General features: G+C 42.6%; 1 protein-coding gene across 1 annotated transcript; it reads right to left on the bottom strand.

The window, feature by feature from the left end:
- Positions 1 to 2,951: 2,951 nt before the first annotated feature.
- On the bottom strand, positions 2,952 to 19,733 carry map1sa (microtubule-associated protein 1Sa). Its single transcript, XM_029001778.1, has 7 exons — positions 19,499 to 19,733; positions 14,884 to 14,985; positions 8,972 to 9,054; positions 8,679 to 8,819; positions 5,173 to 8,440; positions 4,827 to 5,041; positions 2,952 to 4,668 (listed from the first exon to the last, which is right to left on the bottom strand). The coding sequence occupies exons 1-7, from the start codon at positions 19,653 to 19,655 to the stop codon at positions 4,513 to 4,515; spliced, it is 4,122 nt and encodes a 1,373-aa protein (XP_028857611.1). The 5' UTR covers positions 19,656 to 19,733; the 3' UTR covers positions 2,952 to 4,512.
- Between the last annotated feature and the right edge of the window lie 823 nt (positions 19,734 to 20,556).

The raw sequence follows: 20,556 nt of genomic DNA, 5'->3' as shown, positions 1-20,556 counted from the left end.
GGTTTATAAGTTTGCAGGGCAGTGTGACCGCGACCTGAGTGACAACAAACAGATAAGGGAAGACGTGCAGATGAGGACCAGCAGGAAACCAGCGACTTTGACCTCAACAACAGTGAAGAAGGAACTAATCCTACACGCAGACATTATTAATTATTAACTCATATGGTATGATTTTATGATGATGCACCGCCCTGTACAAACTGAATAAAGTCAGAGGAAGCGATTGAGACCGCAGAATCATTGGAGACATGTTGTGATGCGTGTCTTTAATCGCTCTCCCTGCAAGTAAAAAGAACTCAAATGCTTCGAGTCATTTCTCTCTGTTTTATAAATGTTGGAACGATGCATAACCCTAACATTAAATTGGTCCTTCGAGCCGGATTCCAAGACACCAAAGGATTTCCAGTGGACGGGGCGGACACCAGGAAAACCTTGGCCAAGGCTGACTCCTTAAGAGGAGTCAGGAACAGACCCCTTTGGGAAACTGGTAGGCCGACCGTCGACTGGAAGTCTGGAGGTTGAAGGAATTCTATGAGTGAGAGAAGGCACGGGGTAAGTTGACTTCTATTTAAATGGTATGAATGGTATGGTAACAAGAGGTTACATAAAAAGAAGTTACAAGAGGTAATTGGAGTAACAAGGGGTTACTTAAGCAAAATCCTGGGTATTCTAGACTCTGGCAGGTAACGAGGGCAGTTTTTAAGTTCCGTGGGGAGGGACAGACTCCTCTACCAGGGGTAGTTAAATTCTGTGGGGAGGTGTGGACTCCTCCCGTAAAGGGTTAAATTCCGCGGGGAAGCGGACTCCTCTGCCTGTGAAAAAGAACGTTCAATAGTATTCAAATCCTACTGCTATTTGACTTTTATATTCGTCATAACCCTAACAATCAGATTCACACATCCATTAAGACTGAACAGCTAAACATCAAATACAAATGGCAAAATGACTGTTCCTCTATTATGTTGTCATTTTTTATTTTGTACAGATCTCTGTAAGTGTCCAATTATTATTCGCATACATATCTACATTTAACTGGTTTTACTTACCAGTCTTTTCGGATGTAAAGACATTATTTTTACAGGGACAGAAGTAAAGAAATGTCTTCCTTCCTCCTAAAAAAAACTTCGTTAGAAGTGCAAGTGTAAGAATATATTAGCAGATCCTAAACAGAAGCTGGATTGTGAAAGCTGAGTGTGAAAACACACCACTGTACAGAATTCACTAACAGATCAACAGGAAAGTAAACTCCTTCCTGTTCCTCAGACTAAGTAAAAGTAAGTAAAAGATGTCATTAATGTATTTTCATGGGCTGCATTTTAAAATACCCCTTTATTGTGGTAGAATATTTCCCACACTGTGTATATTTAAATAAACAGATTGTATACTGTGGAATCTGGTTTTATATTAAAAGTAGGCCTTACACATTGACAAACACTATATATCCAGTTAAGAAGTGGTATATATATTTCTGGAACAACTTGGTATTTGGTCCAGGTCTGAAGTTAAGAGAAGCTCATATAATAACCAACAGGACTACCAGTTAAGAAGTGGTAGATAGCTCTGAAACAACTTGGCATTTGCACCTCGGTAGTAACTTATGAATCATTTCTGAACTGGGCCTGTTTGCAGTTACATTTTGTAGAGCAGGAACTGAGTGGATTTGTTAGAGAATAAATATTTGCAGATCCATACAGAGTGCAAAAATGCTGGGAGGGATGCAGGAGCCCAATTACAGGATTCCAAGGATCTGCAGTACTTCACCAGCCAGCTTCCATGGTAGAGTGGCCAGATGACATGTACATATTTTTTACCGAAATCTCAATTCCCACGCTACCAGAAACCTGATTCTGCAGTCTGGTGTGGAGGAAACAAGCTAGGGAATTCTTCAAAGGGTAAATATGACATGAGGAAGGAATTATGGCTGGAAAGTGGCAAAGAGTGCATGTGTGTTCATTTTCTATGGGCTTAAGCACGTGAAGGGATTCATGTAAGAGTTCCATTGCACTTTGGGATAAATAATCAAATGTCTTAATATAGACGAAGCTTATAAAAATGTAAACTCCAAATATGAAGAGGGTTTGAGTTTGAATACTACATACATAGTGGGGCAAATAATTATTTCAATCCCTGCTGACGTTTGCCAATAACAATCAGTGTATATTTTCATTGGTAGGTTTATTTGAAGAGAAAAAATGCATTTTAAAATAAATTAGCATTTTCATGAATGAAGTAAGTTTTTGATCCCTTTTGCAGAACAAGCTTTAGTACATTTTTAATGCCCTGGCTGAGAGGAGGAGGAGGTTCTCACCCAAGATTTGATGGTACATGGCCCTATGCATCAATCCTTTGATGCAGTGCAGATTATCTATCCTCTTGTTTAAAAAAAAAAAAACAAAAAACACCTTCATGTTTGATGCGGGGACGGTGTTCTTGAAGTCATGGACCGCATTCCTCCTTGAGTTGATGCCACTTGCACCCAATCCTCCTCTGAATCATCTAGATGTTCAGTGGTGGACCTGCTTTCCTGAGAAGGGGGGCCTTGCAGGCTGCAGGATTTCAGTCTTTCATGCTGACTATTCTTGTTGACCATTGTCCCAGCTGACTTGAGATCATCGACAAGTTCCTCCCTAGAAGTTCTGGGCTGGTTCCACACTGTTCTCATTATCATTGAAATGCCACAAGGCGAGATCTTGTGTGGCAAACCAGATAGGCAGTTATTTTACGGTTCTTCCCATTTGTGAATAATCGCACCACTGTTGTCACTTTCTATCTGCTCAAATGAACCTACCAGTGAAATTAAAGATGAGATCCCACTTTGTAAGTGGGGAACACCAAATAATTATTTCCTCCACTGTATGCAAATACATTCATATCATTCATATAAACACACACACACACACACACACACACACCAACATTTAATTACAAAAAAATAACAGCAACACGAGATATACAAAAATGAAATGTTTATTGAAAATGTAATCGTGTAGTGTATCAATACTGCACATCTACCCACTCTATAAGTTTTAAAGCACTCTCCATATAGCAGACATAATATAACCAGAGGAGGGCAGTCAAGACCAAGGAAATCCTTCCTGTGCTACTCTTTAGAAACCCGTGGGAGACAAATATTTTAAAACATGATTGTGTCAAAACTTATTATGGTACCGGACCTGCTGCTTTAGCAGAATAATAGGTAAGTCTATGGTTCAGATAAAGAAATGTTTCACAGAACACAAACCGTATTTTGGCTAGGATTGAAAAAGTATTTATGACAATCATACTTTCACATAAACAAAACATAGATAATGAATAATTTAAGGGAAAAAATAAAATAAAAATTTTGGAATTGAAATGGCCCTATTTGATGTTCTCAACTAGATATCAACTAGAAAAAAATGCTCAAAGCAAATACTTGTGTATAAATTAAATTAACATTTAGCCATTACTTTCCCTCCTAGAAATTTGATGGGGAGAAAACAAGAAAACAAGTGAGAGAGGGAAACCCCCACCCCACCCCCCCCAAAAAAAATGTTTGCCCCACAAAATTTAGATTTCACTCTAGGAGGGAAAAGAATTTGCACATCATGCTCAATTACACGTGAGCACAACATGAGGATATACAGTGCAACTAGTGAACAAATTTAAAACAGGCACTAAAACGTCTGTTTGATTTTGACTGACATGGTAATTATTTCAACAAGTAGTTAAACTTGGGCAGCGCTCACCTTAATCAGACGATACCTACATCTGAGTGGTCCCACTGGCGCCAAAAAAAAATAGTAGTGTCGGGAGACTCATAATCGAAAGATTGCACTGAGGGAACCCACACTGGACAATGCTTTCCTTAAACAAAAGCATTAAATAAATAATAACAAAAAAAAATTGAATTTCTATATCAGGTGACTGGTGTAATTTGTACACTATCTGTAAACACTCCATTTGAAAGCTGGTCCAGTTGCCTCATTGGAGGAAAAAAAAACTACAAATATTAATATGCAGATTTTGTGAATATATTTTCACATGCAACACACATGGCAAATCCCATGGCAAAGCTCATTGGTTTTTATGAAAAAAAAAAATGCATTGCTTTAGTAAATGAGAGGATATTTTGCCAAGTGTGGAAACTCTCTAAGAGTATGGCCAAGTATAAGACTACCTAAAACCAGCTCACAGTTTCTGAAGACTAAACACGTTGTATTTTGCATTCTTATTCTCCCACTGAAGAACATGTTATGTGATTCTTTGCTCAAAATATAACCCTGGTGGCCTTCAAAATACTTCTGAGAAAACATTTGCTGTTGCTAATGTCTTGTCTTAGTTTACAGTAAGAAAATAGGATTCTTGTACATCCTAAATGCTGCGTGAAAGAGGCACAATTACCTAATTTATACTGTCCTCAAAGCAGACAATGGACAGGCAACCTACAATTAACAGTGAGTTCGTTCATTGCAAATAGACTAGTAGAGTGCCAAGGTAGAAATTGATTATCTACTCCCTCATACTTTACGATTAAAACTCAACTTTGCATGCTGGGAAGGTCTCATCCTGCATGGCCACAGTGCTGTTGCTTCCGAGTACAGTGATTTCCAGCTCCCTTTGTCTTTCGTGGGTCTCCTGGTACCATTCGTGCATCACTATCGACTCAAATGTGGGAATTAAAGTAACCTAAGAAAAGAATGAGGAATAATATTGATACAATTTACAATCATTACACTATACACATGAGCCCATGATATGTATAATACACGTTGTTATATGTTTATTCTATATGCTTTCAGATGTGAAACTATAATTAGCTTCTCTGACACTGAAATGGAACTCACTTGCACATCTGGCCAAGCCTCTTTACCATCCAGCAATGAATCCAGAACGGGTCTCATGACTGATTCCTTGACTGGCTCTTCGCCACTCACTATGTAGCACGAGGAACGAAGGCGGCGGAAGAATTCCACATCAACGGTGGCAGCAGCAGAAGTGGAAGGCAAATAGGCCAGGTCCAAATAAATGTGTGTTGCATTCAATTTTGTGCTTGCGGAGGCTGCAGGAACAACGCAATTTGTTAAATATGGTTGTTTGGCAACCTTAAAACCTCATTTTAAAGGCACAAGCCATGCATAACCATGCAATGAACAAATACTGAAAGTGGGTAAAGTAAAAAAAAAAAAAGACCTGTGGAAGTGGGCCTTGCTGATGCATTTCGGAAGGGCGCGGCCGCACCGCGAGACGCAGGCCTCGTGTCGAGTTGAGATGTTGCCTTGACAGCACCACCTGCTGCTCCTTGCACAGACTTGGCCTTTCCACTTTGGATCAGACTGGTTAACGATGGTCTCGGAGTGCTGACGACTGTCTTTTTGGTTTTTGTGGCGGGATTCTTTTTGGCTTGAGCCTCAGTCTCCGGATCAGCCATACAGGCCCCAGGCTGTGGTGGCAATGGCGGCAAGTCCTTTAGTGGTGCTGGTGAAGGGTCTTGAGAAGAATGCAAGTGTGAAGAGTGTGAGCTGCAACGGTTATGTGGAGGATGGGTTGAAATGTCACCAGGTTCTTCGTCAGAATCCAAGGCACAGTCTTCACTAATGGAAGGACAGTCCCCAGTTGCAGGAGGGGCGTCGGAGTCCGAAGCTGTTGGCAGGGACTCACTGACAGAAGTTGGTGGGGTCTCCTGACCCTGAGGAGATTGTCTATTGTTATTGTTGAAGCACACAGGCTTGGCCAGTTCTTGAGAGAGGTCACTCTCATCTGAAATATCATGTGGACTGGGATGGCCAAATCCTGGAGTGCGATGCTGGGGCTGGTTCTCTGGGGACTTATGATGTTTGAACTCGCAGGGTGAGACAAGACATAGGTCCACATCATGGGGAGGAATATCAGGAAGAACACCTTGAGACCCAGGAATGCAATCCTCAGACCCAACACAAGGTGGACGCGTGCTGTGACAAGGTTTTAGAGGGAGGGACATCCCTGCCTTTTCGTCAGAATCTGCAAGGTGCCCGTTTGATAAATTGCTATCGCCCATTTCAGCTCCAGGTGACTCACAGACAGGAGGGAGAACCTGCTCAAAAGATACAGATAAGGACTCATCAACCTCAGTAGAATGTGGCGAGCCAACCTCAGCAGGCATGGAAATAACTGTAGGGGAAATATCAGGCAGATTGTCTTTAAAGGAACTCAGGGACAAGAAACTGGATTGCTTGTCTTGGGAAGAATTGGAATTGTTCTCCATGTTACTCCTTGAACAGCCTGCATCTGAGTTCTTGTAGGAACCCATCTGGTGACTATCCTCAAAGCTGAGGCTTGGCACTTTCCCACCTAAACTGCTGTCTTCATCAGTACCTTGGGTGTCCTCTAAGGGGAACTGTCCTGGTTTCTGAGGAGAAACCAGCTCTAGTGTCTTCTCATCAGAGCTCATGCATACGTCCTCTGGACCACTTCTCTGCAAATCCTTTAAGCTCCCACTGAATTTTTGCTCTGTTGGGGTCAGATCTAAAGTCATACTGCATTCACTTTTTGGTGTCTTCACAAGTGGTGAAGAGGGTCTTACGGTTATAACCGGAGTTGTCAGTGTTTCCATAAACCTAAATTTCTCTGGACTCTCCAAAGTGTCACCAGCTGCCCCCACACCATTCAGTCCATGACTATCAGTTTCATCTCTCATTGCAGACCCATCAACCTCTAAATGTCCACATGCATTTTCCAACCGTAACGTCTCAAACTCTGCTGTCATGTCTTCTGGGGTGGACACTTTAGAGCGATCAGTTTCACCTACATTCAGGGTCTCCTGATCTTTTTTGTCAGACTTTGGTTTTAGTCCTTTGTTAACGGAGTCCTTTTTAACGTTTGTCACATCTTTTTTCAACAATCCATTTCTAAGAGAGCTCTTTTTTGTGTCAACAGTTGATTGTCCAGTTCCTAAAAGACCTTTCTTAACATCCTTGCTAGGAACTTTGCTTAGCTTCTTCTCCTCAGGCTTCACCTCTCTCTTCATTTCTTTCTTTGGATCGGGTTTCACATCTTTCATATCCTTCTTTGGCTTCAAACTAAGTTCCTTTTTGATCAGTTCCTTCTTCCTCTCAGCACCCTCTTCTTTCTTGGCAACACTTGGCAATGGCTTTTCCTCCTTTTTCCTACCATCTTTCTTTTCATCTTTTAAAGGCTCCCTTTTCATCACAGTTTTTTCAGGTTTGGAAGACTTCTGTCTGACATCAACGTCCTTTGGTTTTGCTTTGTCCTCTTCCTTCTGAGACCCTTCAGTTGTGGTTTTTGGCTTGGTCTTAGGATCTTGCTTCTTCACATCAGCACGACCTAGTTTATCCTTCAGAATGGCACTCCCGGGTCTGGAATCCTTTGGAAGGGACTTGAGGCTCTCTCGGCTCTCTGCACGTTTAGGCTGCTTATCAGTTTTAGGTGCTTCAAGGTCTTTCAGGCAAACCACAGGTTGTTTGAGAAAATCAAGGTGCTTGAGCTTCTCAATCCCCTCAATTATCTTGCTTTGTGGCGTACACCCTGGGAAAAGAACCCGGATGATCTTCTCTTGAGGACTGGCAGGATGCCATACCAGCAAAGCACATATAGACACTAGGGAAGGCAGAGGAATGTCTGTGCTCTTGATGCTGGGCGCCTTGTCAGGCCAAGACTGGAGGAACGCCTCCATTTCTTTACTGCCTTTGACTGGATTGAGAATATAGAGTTCTAGTCGACCCACTCCCATCTTCTGAAAAAGGATGATGGGTTCAACAGCCAGGCTGGAACTGGAACGATAAAGAGGCTCTGGGGTGATGGACAACTTTTCAAGATGCTGCAAAGTGACAGCAACCTGATCACAGCATTTAAGCACTTTGGGGTCACCTTGAATGGTTCTCAGTCTTTCAGGTGCATTAAGAAACACAACTCCAATTTCTGGAGAAATTAGATTTTTCTGCCAGTCATCACTGTTCTGACAGCCTCCACACTGCTCTTCCAGGTGTTCAGCAGCTTTTCTTTGGAGGAGACTATTTACACCAGGAAGGTTATCCAATCCAACATGAGTGAGCAAAATGGAATCTATACGGTCCAAATGTCGCACCAGTTTCCAAAAACATGCACGTGGATCTGAACCACCATTGACTAAGACGTTGAAACCGTTCACAGCGAAAAAGGCAGAATCACCCCTCCCACCAGGAAAGATGTAGCAGCAGGGTCGTGATAGCTTGAGGAACCCCACTGTGCTTGGAGGCTCCAGCATGTCAAAGGGAGACTGGGGCTCCAGCGACTCAGAGAGATACTCAGTGAACTCTTGTAGGCCCTCCATCTCTGGAAGAATGGCATGCGGATTAATCTTAATTTCTATAAAGTCTTGCAAGTTGTGTTTCTCCAAAACTGAGTTCCACATTCCCAAATTTGGACAGCTCAATGTCAGGCTTGCTTTTTGTGTTGGGTCTGCAGAGCTCAGCAACTGACCAATCTGAAACGAACAATGTTTTAAAAATAAATAAAACATTTATAAAAATAATAAAGCATTTATAAAATACATACTTTTTATTGGTTAAATAGTGTTCCTCATTTGTATGTAAAAGGTCTGCTTGAATGTAAGTAACTACTCCTACAGCTTTAATAGCCAATTCATACCCCATGGTGACAAAAAATTTAGGCCCATGTAACACATATTGTATTGTTTAATATCCCAATATAGTGTCACCAACCTCTTCATCTGTAAATATCTGAATGAAGTCACTGAGAGAGAAGCATCCTGTTTGTAATACAAGGTCTCCAACATCTTCAACACACTGCCCAGCAAGAATAAGCAGCTTGTGACATGACACGTCAGTGATAAGTCGGCGGACCTATAATAATAAAAATAATATTATTAATTATAATAACAGTGTCAAATAATCAATTATATACATTTCATTCACAGCCTGATACTGAGAATTAAATATAAGACGAAGTGAGGAAATGAACTGTACATGAAGTTGTGAGGTCAAGAAAATCTCACCTCAGAACAAACCAAATCATGGGATGGATTCACCACAACCTGGGATTCTAGAACATCTCCACTGTGTTGCAGAGTTCTCTGGCCTACAAAGGGGGAAACAAAAAGAGAAATCAGAGAAGATAATCTACAAAAAATTACATTACATTTTTAATAGTGCAGTGTTCTTAAATGGGTCGTTCCATGTCAGGTGTTTGAATGCTCCCTCTCGGCCATCTCAGATTGGCAGAAACAAATTCAATACACTTATACTTCCCAGAAAGAAAGAAAAAAAAGCCACTTTTCAGATTGCTGCATCAGCACCAGCATTTCGAAGTTACTGTCTTAATAAAGCATTTAATAAATTAATAATGAAACCACAATAATCTTAATAATTCTACTGGATTTGTATCATGGAAGCAGCCCCATAATCAGAAGGTTGCGGTTTCAGCACCTCAGTGGCACCTCACCCACTGAGGTCCACTGAGCAAAGCACAGTCCCCACACACTGCACCCCGGGCGCCTGCACACAGCTCACTAAGGCTAAAAGCAGAGGACATTTTGTTGTGTGCACCATTTGCTGTGCTGCAGTGTATCACAATGACAATCACTTCACTTTCACTTCAATATCTGAAGATAGCATATAGGTATAGTTCACCATGAATCAAGTGAAGCATGAGTCAAATTCAGGCCATTTTGTTAGCATCAAAAATGCTTTCATATTTAAAAAATGCTGCACATTGGATGGTGGTTGCTACATTCCAAAAACGGCACCAAATTTATCTTTTCCATTTTTAAACATTATGAAAGAGCAGCATTAGAATACAAAGTGCACAGTATATCATGCCTCTGTCTTTGAAATTGCCCTTTCCATAGTCCTTCAAATAGAATCTTAAAGTGGCTACCCAGAAAACCCAAAACGACCCTGAAGTTTTATGCCAGCTGGGAGCTAAAATGTGGGATTTTTTGCCGCAAAAACACACACAAAATAAAGATTTTTTTAAGCACAAAATCCTAAGCAGTTGCAGAGTAGCTGGTTTGTTATTTAAAAAAAAAATCTATTACTTTAAATAAAATTGTTTCATTGGAGAATGTACTCTGGATCGCGAACCACACAACAAAAACCACAAACCACATCCTCCAACATGACCAAGGGACAGGTCAGATGATATCTATTGAAATATGTTGCCAGTCACGCCCTACGTCCTGCCATGAGCCAAACTGCTGATTGGATTACATCACTATTACGAGAACGGCTATGAGACACACAGCAGAGTTACAAATTACACAGCAGACAGATGCTTCTCTTTTTAAATCCACATATATCACCAATACATAATTTCCCCCCCAAAGTCCCTAACCTTGCCTCTTCCAACCTGTATACAACACAAGGAAGCACCTCCTTCCTTCCTGACTGCTGGCTGAGCATGCCTGGTGCCATGGCAACAGCAGCAGGGTTCCCTTTGGAGCGATTTCATCATCTGCACTGAGCAAGTACTGTATAAACACAGTACACATGCAAAAAACAAAGAGATAACAGAGCCCAATGAAACCTAGCTTCCTTACTGGCCGATTGCTGAGATCCTTCTGGACGTGTTCAGCTACTGTTTCATACAATATTACATACACGCTGCAATTACTAATGAATAAATGATTTCTGTTGCCGGTTATGTTCTGTGAGCACATTAGAAGTCTTTAAATTGTCGTTAAAGATGTGGTTTTTGTTTTAATGTCTGTGTAGTCGCAGTAATTTCATACCAGACAGTAGTGTCTGGTATTTCCCAGTATGACAGAGCACTTTAAATGCTTAAGCTATTTATTTTTCATATTTGTGCATAGGCCACATACTGCATCATTATTCTTAGCTCAATACAGGATGACAACCCCTCGTCACAATGCTGTGATAAAAATAATTTGACATTAGATATTTTTAATTTCAATCTGAATGAAATTGAAATGTGTGCAGATTTGCTGCAGCAGGATGGCAGGCATGTGAAAAGGGCTCGCTGCAGGTTCGTCCCGTCCGCCTTCAATAGTCTATGGGCTCTGCACACGCGGTGACAGACATACAGCGCAGATCCACACTGCGCCCTTCCCCTGATCCCTTGTAACCAGGGAGGGGGATGATTTAAATCACAGCGGCCAGTCACTGGGGCAGCTGCTCTCTCCAACACAGGTGGGCTGGAAACTTGCTTAACCCACTGTAACCTTCCCCAGTCAAACGTGGGTCATGGCATGCACCCACACACACTACTCACCCACTAGATTTCAAGTCATTCAATGCTTTACAGACAAAAAAGCAGCAGTATGATCTAGTAGTTCAGCTGGGGGGCCCAGCTAGTCTCACCATCTTAAGGTATGTTCTCACCCTGTTCATAAAACCCAAGACCACCACAAAGTTGTGATTCCACTAGGGCTGCATCAACAGATCAATTAAATCAATAAAAATAGATTAATAAAAGTGTTGGCAATGAATTTCATAATTGATTCGTTGTGTCGCGCAACACTAAGACGTTTGATAATTTAGTTGAGCGTGTTCACGTTCACTACATGGAAGTCGCTCTGGATAAGGCCGTCTGCCAAATGCCCTTAAATGTAAATGTAAAACAGACCATGTGTGACGGCAGATCCACAGCGCCTACTCTGAACCAGGCATCACGAGTGGTCTGTCCGGCGTCAAAATTCTCCTCATAAGACAAATTTTCCATGTTTACAGCCCAGTTAAAGCCGTGAACATTTTAGTTCCGTTTTTTAATAAAGGGTTAGGAAATTAATACTGTTCTTGTTTATTTTTTATCCAATTCTACGATAAAATAAAAAAAGAAAAAAAAATAGACAGATTAATTGATTATTAAAATAATCGTTAGTTGCAGCCCTAGATTCCACAATGAACACGCTCAGCGAATTGATGAAAATCAATTGAAAAACACCGAATTTGTCTACAATAATGCCCTGTAAATGGTTAAAAATGTTAAAGGTTTTTTATCGGTCTTAGTGTCCCCTAATACTGTATTCTGAAGTCTCTATCCAAAATTCAGCCTTGGTGCAGCCACTTTTAGCCAGTCCCACAATGACATTTCCCCAGGACGCACCGTTTCGGTGTTTGTAGCTTTAAATGCTACTGAGGAGAGAGGCGGGACAAGGAGGAGAGTACAGAAGCTGAGCGGGCATTCGCGGAAATCACGTCATCATCACCCTTCACCAACAACAATGTTTGGTGCAGACAGGAAGTCGTGTCTGCGTTTTTCCAGAAAAAAAAAAGAAAAAAAGAATCCCCTTGTGATCAGTCTGTCTGAGCTGCCGGTCTGTGAAAGGCGAAGCAGAATGGTCAAAGCACTCTTTACACCTATTGCCATTTCTAGCCACTGCAGAACAGGCTAGGGGAACTCTTATTAATGTTAAATTAATGTTAAATGACCGTTAATATGAAAAAAAAAATTAAGCCGAGTTAGCAGAGTACCAATAACAGACACAGTTCTGGGATTTACACTGGCTGACCAAGTGACCAAGATATGAATTAGTCGCCAATGTGGCATCTGCATTTGTATGTCTACGGTTAGACAGCTGAGCTGAGGCCCTCAGCCCCGCCCCATCCGGCAGGCTCAGTCGTGACGCGTTCCTGAACAGCTGGTGGCGGATTAGTCAGACCCTGCCTGGAAGTGACTGATGGCACAGATTCCATACTGACATGTGGTCAGACCGAGGGAAAGGTTTCCTGTTTTTACTGCAAAGCGGCAGGCTTCGATTCTCCTGGCATACAACTACAAATTAAATACATTTGTGAAGTGAAATTAAATCAAATAAAGCTTTAAAGTGAAAAACGCGTGAGAAATGCACACAGAGCTACAGGACGCCTGGTGCACTCGAGCCACTAATCCTCGGTCATTCATCTTCGCTCCTCTTCTGCCTCTCCACAGAGCAGCCCCCATATGCAAACAAAATCTCACAGGAGGGAGTGGTGCCAGTTTAACCTTTCTGGTGCCACTGGGCTAACACACACACACACACACACACTGCACATCCCTTGCCGATCTGAGACCAGTGCAGCACAGTTTTAATATGATACAGGTTATTTACATGTATGCCATTTAGCAGACGCCCTTCCCCAGAGCTCAGGGTTAAGGGTCTTGCTCGGAGAACCTGGGTCGCTACTACCACCCTACACAGGCTATCACAGAGAACTGAGAGGCAGGCCATTGCTTCATACATTTATTCATGCAAACGAACACATGAGGCAATGCGTGCTGCAGTCTTTTATTTTTATGGGGTTGGTCGGCAGAAAGGGTGTTTAAAAATGTTTTTTAAAAAGCTGCCTCCCAGCCTTGATGCGCTGCAGATCTCCTGATGTTTTCGCAGCGTGCTTCAACAGTGTACTCATTGTCACTGAGCCTTCACAACTCTCTAACTCAACGCTCCCTCAGCAGCACAGAAAACGTTTAAAAAGGAATCAACTGCGGACAAAATCCACATTGCCCGGGCAGGGCTATGAAAGGCGAAATTGTTCTCGTGCAGGAAGAGCAGAGCCAGCAGGCGTCTGGTCGCACTGAATTAGCCAAGCTGCTGCCATTCAGGGCAGGACCAGAACGCGCCGGAGGGGCTTGGATGTCAAGGGTCACATGGAACCACGTGCCATTGGCCCTGCTATATTCCAGAGCTCTCTTTTAAACAAACCCTCATTAGATAAACTCCATTTTGGCTTTAGAGCAAAAAGAGAGTAAGAAGGGGAAAAGCAAAAGTCCCTAATTAACATCCGTAGCCACAATGGCAACTGCACATGATCATTAGTGGTCTGAAAAAGTTCAGGATACGGCACCACTAAGAGTTAAAGCCACTGCTTAAAGTAGCCGAGGGAGTAAAAACTGCAGCAGGAACAAGGACATAGCAGAAAGAGTAAAACCTCTGACAATCCTTACACTGAGAGAGAACAAGATACAGTTTCCGACGCGAGTGTGTGCCAGAGAGAGAGACCCACAGACTCCTCAGAGATGTGGGTGGTCTCAGTTCACGTCCCACTTCAAACAGGCGCGTGCACATCAACACTGAGCCAGATGGTAATTAAAACCTCTGCAAACTGAGAGACAAAAAAAAAACGTGTGGGGACAGTAGTCTTATTTAAAAAAAAAAAAAAAAAAAAAAAAAAAAACAGGAATTGGTGGTGTGGAGAGGCGCGTTGGAGCATGTGAAGCTGGCGAGATTGAAGCACCTTCTAATCTCCCTGCATAAGACCTGTGCATCTGTCAGGTCAAGAGGGTCACGGTGCACCAGCTGGCAGGAGGACTGCAAACAAGAGCCACCTAGAATATATATATATTTTATATCCATATATATTTTTATCCACTGACTCACTAGGGTAGTCATTAAAGAATAAAACATTGATATATGAGCCACTCGTTCATTAAATGTAGCTAATAATCGGCTGTGTAATTTGAGCACTTTACTAGCTTGTCGAGAACATCTCCATCTAGAGGCGTTTCCTTATATTGTTTTTTTTTTAGCCTCTGTACGGTTTGTTGATTTATTTATACAAATTTACAAATTTCAGATTTTATGAAAAATCATTTAGAACTTATACAAAGCCAGTGACTATTGGTAACCATTAAAAGATTTGTTCTACAGTGCTGTGGCCAATGGCAAGTTATTTTTTACAACTTTTTCCAACAAAAAGACAGAACTAGAAATGGAAGGGGTTAAGGGACATTAGATGCTCCATTAACTGCTAAACACAGTCATAACTCCAGAAACATAATGCAGAGCATGGCATTAAGTTTATATCCACCTCACATCATCCATGGTTACAAAAGGAACACAAACCAATCCTAGGGCAGGTTTCACTGAATGTCTGTGTTGTACTGCCAAGCACATGAGTAATTCACCTCCAGGAAAAACAATGGCTAGTGAAACTTAAGAGCCCGTTTGGCTTATCGGAGTTTCCTCACCTTTGACCTCCTCAGAGGAAAAGGCTGAGTGTCTGGATACAAAAAGCTTCAGCTGCTCATCAAGGTTGCAAACATTTAGGTCCACGTCCCACGAGCGAATACCTAGAGGAGGAGAAAAGTGCAGCGTTAGTTGGGATTTAGCACTGTTGGGCAAATGAACAAATGGCCAGTTCACCTGATCAGTTCTCTTTTAATCAAAACAATCCTAAAAAGGTCTACCAAATAATGAAGACTGAAGCTCCAAGGGAGCCTAAGGAAACACCTGCAGAGTATATGAGCGGTTCTGGACGCAACCCAAGTTAACATTCCCTTCGTCTGTTTTGGTCAGGGGTGCTTGGATCCTTCAGAAGCAGAAGACCAGGCACAAGACCAAGCGAAAAACAACTGAGGACATCACAAATGTGTCTGGCTTGACTGGTTCATTTGAAAAGAAATTCAAGTAGAAAATCATACTTGCAACTATGCATTTATTTTATACTTAGAACTGAAATCATGAGGCCTAAGTGAAAGTGAAGATTGTCACTGTGATACACTGCAGCACAGCACATGGTGCACACAACAAAATGTGTCCTCTGCTTTTAACCATCACACCCTGGAGTAGTGCTGCACGATTAATCTAATCGCAATCGTAATCGCGATGTCAGTCTGTGCGATTACATGAACGCAAAAAGCTGCGATTTAAATGTGACGTGACTTTCGATTCGTGAACTCAGATTCGTGATTCGCACAGACATATGGGTAGGCGTACGTCAACGTCGCCGGCATATTGCGATAGGCTGTGCTGTGGAGTGACGCATATACACGTCTATGGAGAGAAGTGCATAAAAATGCCTCACTCTTGTGCTGCTTGGGGCTGTACAAACTGCTGTACGCTCCAAACCAGATCCCGGGGGATTACATTTCATAGGTAAGGTTGGACAATTCTTTTGAATATATTTGGCCATTATAAAATCCCGTTTTATAAGTCTTAACCTTAGATAAGCTAGGCTAAGCTAGCGAAGCTATGCATTCCTGTGTTCAAGTCAGCCTCCAAACAACGTTTTGGATAAACGTAAGAACTATAATACAGGATTTTATAAGGGCCAAATATAATCAAAACAGTTGTTTAGCCTTTCCAGGGTTTGTCATTTAACAGTAATGTTTTTTAAAGTAAAGACTTTTTTGTGATTATTTAATTTAGTAGAATATCGTATTTTGAAAGCACTGGGCATTTCAAGTTGTTATAAGTAGTTTGTATGTTTCACTTTGAAATTAAAAATTTCACTTAGTAATTTGTATGCGACTTTTCATTGATAAAGCAAGTGTCCTTTATCATATCGCATATCGCAATATTGATCTCAATAATTGCAATATGTCTTTTTCCCCAAATCGTGCAGCCCTACCCTGGAGCAATTTAGGGTTAAGTGTCTTGCTCAGGGACACAATGGTAGTAAGTGGGATTTGAACCTGGGTCTTCTGGTTCATAGGCGAGTGTGTTACCCACCAGGCTACCATCACCCTTGGTGAGCAGTGGGCAGCCATGACAGGCGCCCGGGGAGCAGTGTGTGGGGACGGTGCTTTGCTCAGTGGCACCTCAGTGCCACCTTGGCAGATCAGGATTCGAACTGGCAACCTTCTGATTACAGGGCTGCTTCCTTAACCAAAAGGCCACCACTGCCCTACCATAAGCAACAATAATCAACTATAAAATCATTTAAGATAGAAAAGGAAGTTGATACAAATGGGAAGTGTCTTTTGCACAGAATAGACATTTCAAGGACTAAACTGAGCTCACTTCCTCTGCTGGCCTGACACTTGGTGACGAGATAAGAGGAAGAAAGCTCTGTCCGTCTGTCTGGCGTGAGGCTGATTTCATCCGGAGCTCATCCTCATGCACGATCACACAAGCAAAAAGCAGGCTTCCAGATGGAAAAAGCCTCAAACAGACCTGAAGATCACATTTCCCACTATCTGCTACATAGAGACAGCGGAGGAAATCATTATTTGATCCCCCACTGAATTTGTATTACAAAAAAGCAAGCGGTCTCTAATTTCAATGGTAGCTTTATTTGGACAGTGAGACACAGCATACATTTAAAAAAAAATCCTAAATAATGCATTTTAAGATAAATGAATTTGAATTTTCATGAACACATTGTGTTCATGGTTGGCCTCATGGTCAATGGAGCAGGTTTAAAAAAACAGGATGCCACAGCCCAGTGCTCAGCTTCAGATAATCTCTTAAAGCCAGGCTTAGTTTGATCCATGTGTGTAATCCCACACACTTGCCCAACAGCATAAAAAGACCAAGAAGTCAGAGATGAACTAAAGCGAATCTGTATGAAGCAAATCATGATGTTTCTGTGCTTTGTACAAATCAAACAGAGAAGAAAACTGGTGGCTGTTAAACTACTGTGGTCCATGGCATTTACCAATAGCCTCTTTGTTGTATTATTTTTATTATCATATTTGGGTTCATCATAATAAACAATTAGTAGAATCCAAAAACTTCAACAATTCACAGACTGTGTGGCATTTGTGAGAGTGTCCCTGAAGACAGATTACGATCATGTGATGCATAAGCATCCAGTGAAGACTCCACTGAGCTCTGCTGAGAGATAAGCACTGGTAAAGGGCGGGACACAGAAGACCAACACAAATCATCCCTGGGTGCCAGCAAGAGAGACCAGCCTGTTCTCTACTGCAGACCAGGCCGCAACAAATGCACCATAATAATGTTTTTTTTTTTTTTTTTTAAGTCACATCGTCCACCTATGAGCCTATTGCAATTTTCATTCTCACAGGTCATTCTCAAGTTTTATTTAGAAATACTTTCATATTTTTATTACCTTTTCACAGCATTTAAATTAGCATATATCTGTAGAACTAGTTGAACAGTCATAATATGACTATTATTAACAACACTGAAATATTATATACTATTATAAATATTATTAATTACACTGAAACATTATACACAATATATACTAATATAAATATTATTAACTACACTGAAAATATTACGATTAATAACAATAGTGCATATTAATCCACTGTGAATAACCACACTCTCAGTATCGCCTGGTTGTCCACAGTTCAAGAACCAAAGTCTCACAGTTCAACAACATTTAATATTTGCCCCGGTCTATCTAATAAAACAATTGCAATAAATTTTACAACCGACTTCATAATACAGAGGTCATGACGCTCATCAACACGACGCAGCAATGGATGACTTCCTATTAAACAACCGAGCAGTACAGTTTCTGACTGGACGCTCGTCTGCCTGAGAAGTGTCATTAAACGTCGTGCTTCGACGATGGAAATAAAGGCTTGGTTCCCCTGTGACATTTAAGGCAGTAGCCACCACGCCACACCAGGAAGAGGTGGAGGAACTGCCCAGCGGCATGAGGATGTGTGCTCGGTGTCAGTGTCGCATGCTGGACGACTGGTCTGTGAAAGCCACAGATAAAAGCGGAGTGAATCAAAGGCCTTCTGCAGACGCGGACAGACGGAAAACACACCACGGCCAATTAGGGGGAGACTGAGAGGGCGGGACCTTCCTCGCAAGGACCCCTGCACCCGGGGGTCACAGCCGCAGGGATATGGTGGTTACTGGCTGGGTCATGCCAAGACACACACACACACACACACACACCTTCCCCTGCCGTCTCGGCGTCTGCTAACTGAACCGAACGCTGATAACGGGCGGCGCTCAGCCATGTCAGGCTTTCAAAACACACCCTCGCCTTCAAAACACAGCTCGATAAAGCCTGGGCCCAAACAGGGAGAAGTGTTGAATAAAGGAATAATTTAAAAAACCGAGAGACGTTCGCTCACAAGCTACTCCGGCTCGGCCAGGCTGAAGTAAACGGGCTGCATTATTTATACTCTGCAGCTCGGACCGAGTCTCCACCATGGACCAGTGGGACTCCACTTCCCTCACAATAATAGTGGAATAAAAAAAAATTTATTCCCAGTCACAGATAGGATCTGAATGACACGGGTCTTCAAAAGTAGCCCTAAGTGGATGTCTGGACCCTGAAATATAGTGCATTATAGTCTAACATGTGGTAAACATTACCCCCAAAACAGTGCCAGCAGCCAGTCAGGATGAAAAGTGGGACGATTTAACCACCAACTGTGGGGTACAGCCGTTTACATCTGGCAGAGGAGCCGACTTGTGCAACTTATCAAACGTGATAGAAAAGATCCAAAAGGCTGCGCGCAGCATCTGATGCAGCGACGCGCCGAGGTCACTTTCTACCACAGAAAAAGAAAACGTGGAACCGCAGCCAGCAGAGCAGAAAGTGCGTCATTTCGATTACTCTTACTTACCGCCGCGACATATGTCTTTTTACGTCTATTTAGTTATTTGGGGGGGACGCGACTAATATTAATAAATAAATAAAAAACCTGCGACGTTTGCATATCGTTGCATTTGATGCACAAAATGCGCGTAAACGGTGACGCAGTTCCCACTCGAGGGCGACATCAGAAACGCACCATAAATCTTTTTTCACAAAAGTTTCGCAAGAATAGGCGGAAGCAGAAGGGCCGACCGGCTCCGGTACCTCGGTCATCACCTGAGGGAACGTCAACTGCGCCCACTGGGTGCGAGGGAGACGCTCGTTACCTCGTTCAATCTCCGCCACCACCAAGTCCGCGACGCCCGGCCGGCTGGAGCCGCCGACGACGACCAGCAGCGCATGCTTCTCGCGGCTGAAGCCGAGGTGCGGCGCCGCGGTCGTTTTCCCCGTCGCTGCCATCCCGTCGGCGCGGCCTGTCGCCATGTTGCAAAGTTTTAGTCAAATGATGTCATCTGCGGGCGCTGCCGCTTTATCTGGGGGGGCGGGACGCGGCGGATTGACGGCGCAGGCGGCCAATCGCAAGTTGTTGTTAAATGACGTCATCTGCGGATGCTGCCGCTTTATCTGGGGCGAAGTAGCGGATAGACGGTGCAGGCGACCAATCACAAGCCGCGATGCAGCTACAAGACTCTGCACGGCTAATCCGATATAAATCCAGATGCGTTTTAACTCATTTTTCTTTATAAATTATTATTGCCATAATAGTTATTATACATAATGGAGAGTAGTGTGATTTCCACTACTGGATAACTTAATGAAAGTACTGAAACATTTTCTTCCAAACAAGTAACTAAAAGAATGTTAATAGAACTTTAGCCTTTAATCTTAATTTAATATATTCCGGTAGTCATCTGACCTCATTCTTTGGGAACATAACATTGCTGAAACTGGACCTGACAAACTGCAGCATCCCCAGATCTGCAGTACTGCCTCCGCAAGCTTGTACTGGAGGAACTAGGCATGACGGCTTCATGTGCCTCTCTCATACGCGGATGGGCACATCAACCTTGGAACATGGTTAATCTGAACTCATCAGACCGCATGACCTTCTTCCATTGCCCCAGAGTCCGATCCTTATGCTCACTAGAAACATTGACGTTTATTTGTGGGGACAGTGCTTTGCTCAGTGGCCCCTCAGCGGCACCTTGGCGGATCGGGGTTCGAACCGGCAACCTGATTCCTTAACCGCTAGGCCACCAATGCCACCAACTATACCCAATCCCTACATTTGCCTTCACATTGTGTGTGTGGAAATGCTTGTACTGTAACTGGGCACATTTCGTCTGAGAAAATAACATTTTCCCACTTTGCATGTCTCTTCTAA

The sequence above is a fragment of the Denticeps clupeoides genome, chromosome 13 (assembly GCF_900700375.1).
Source record: "Denticeps clupeoides chromosome 13, fDenClu1.1, whole genome shotgun sequence".
In the NCBI taxonomy this organism is placed as follows: domain Eukaryota; kingdom Metazoa; phylum Chordata; class Actinopteri; order Clupeiformes; family Denticipitidae; genus Denticeps; species Denticeps clupeoides.
This window is presented reverse-complemented; position numbering and strand designations above follow the sequence as displayed.

Coding starts and splice junctions, on each gene's coding strand:
- map1sa (XM_029001778.1), bottom strand. CDS start 19,655: ATGGCGACAGGCCGCGCCGACGGGATGGCAGCGACGGGGAAAACGACC. Junction 8,820..8,971: donor ATGATTTGGTTTGTTCTGAG/GTGAGATTTTCT, acceptor TTATTATTATAG/GTCCGCCGACTTATCACTGA. Junction 4,669..4,826: donor AGGCTTGGCCAGATGTGCAA/GTGAGTTCCATT, acceptor TTCTTTTCTTAG/GTTACTTTAATTCCCACATT.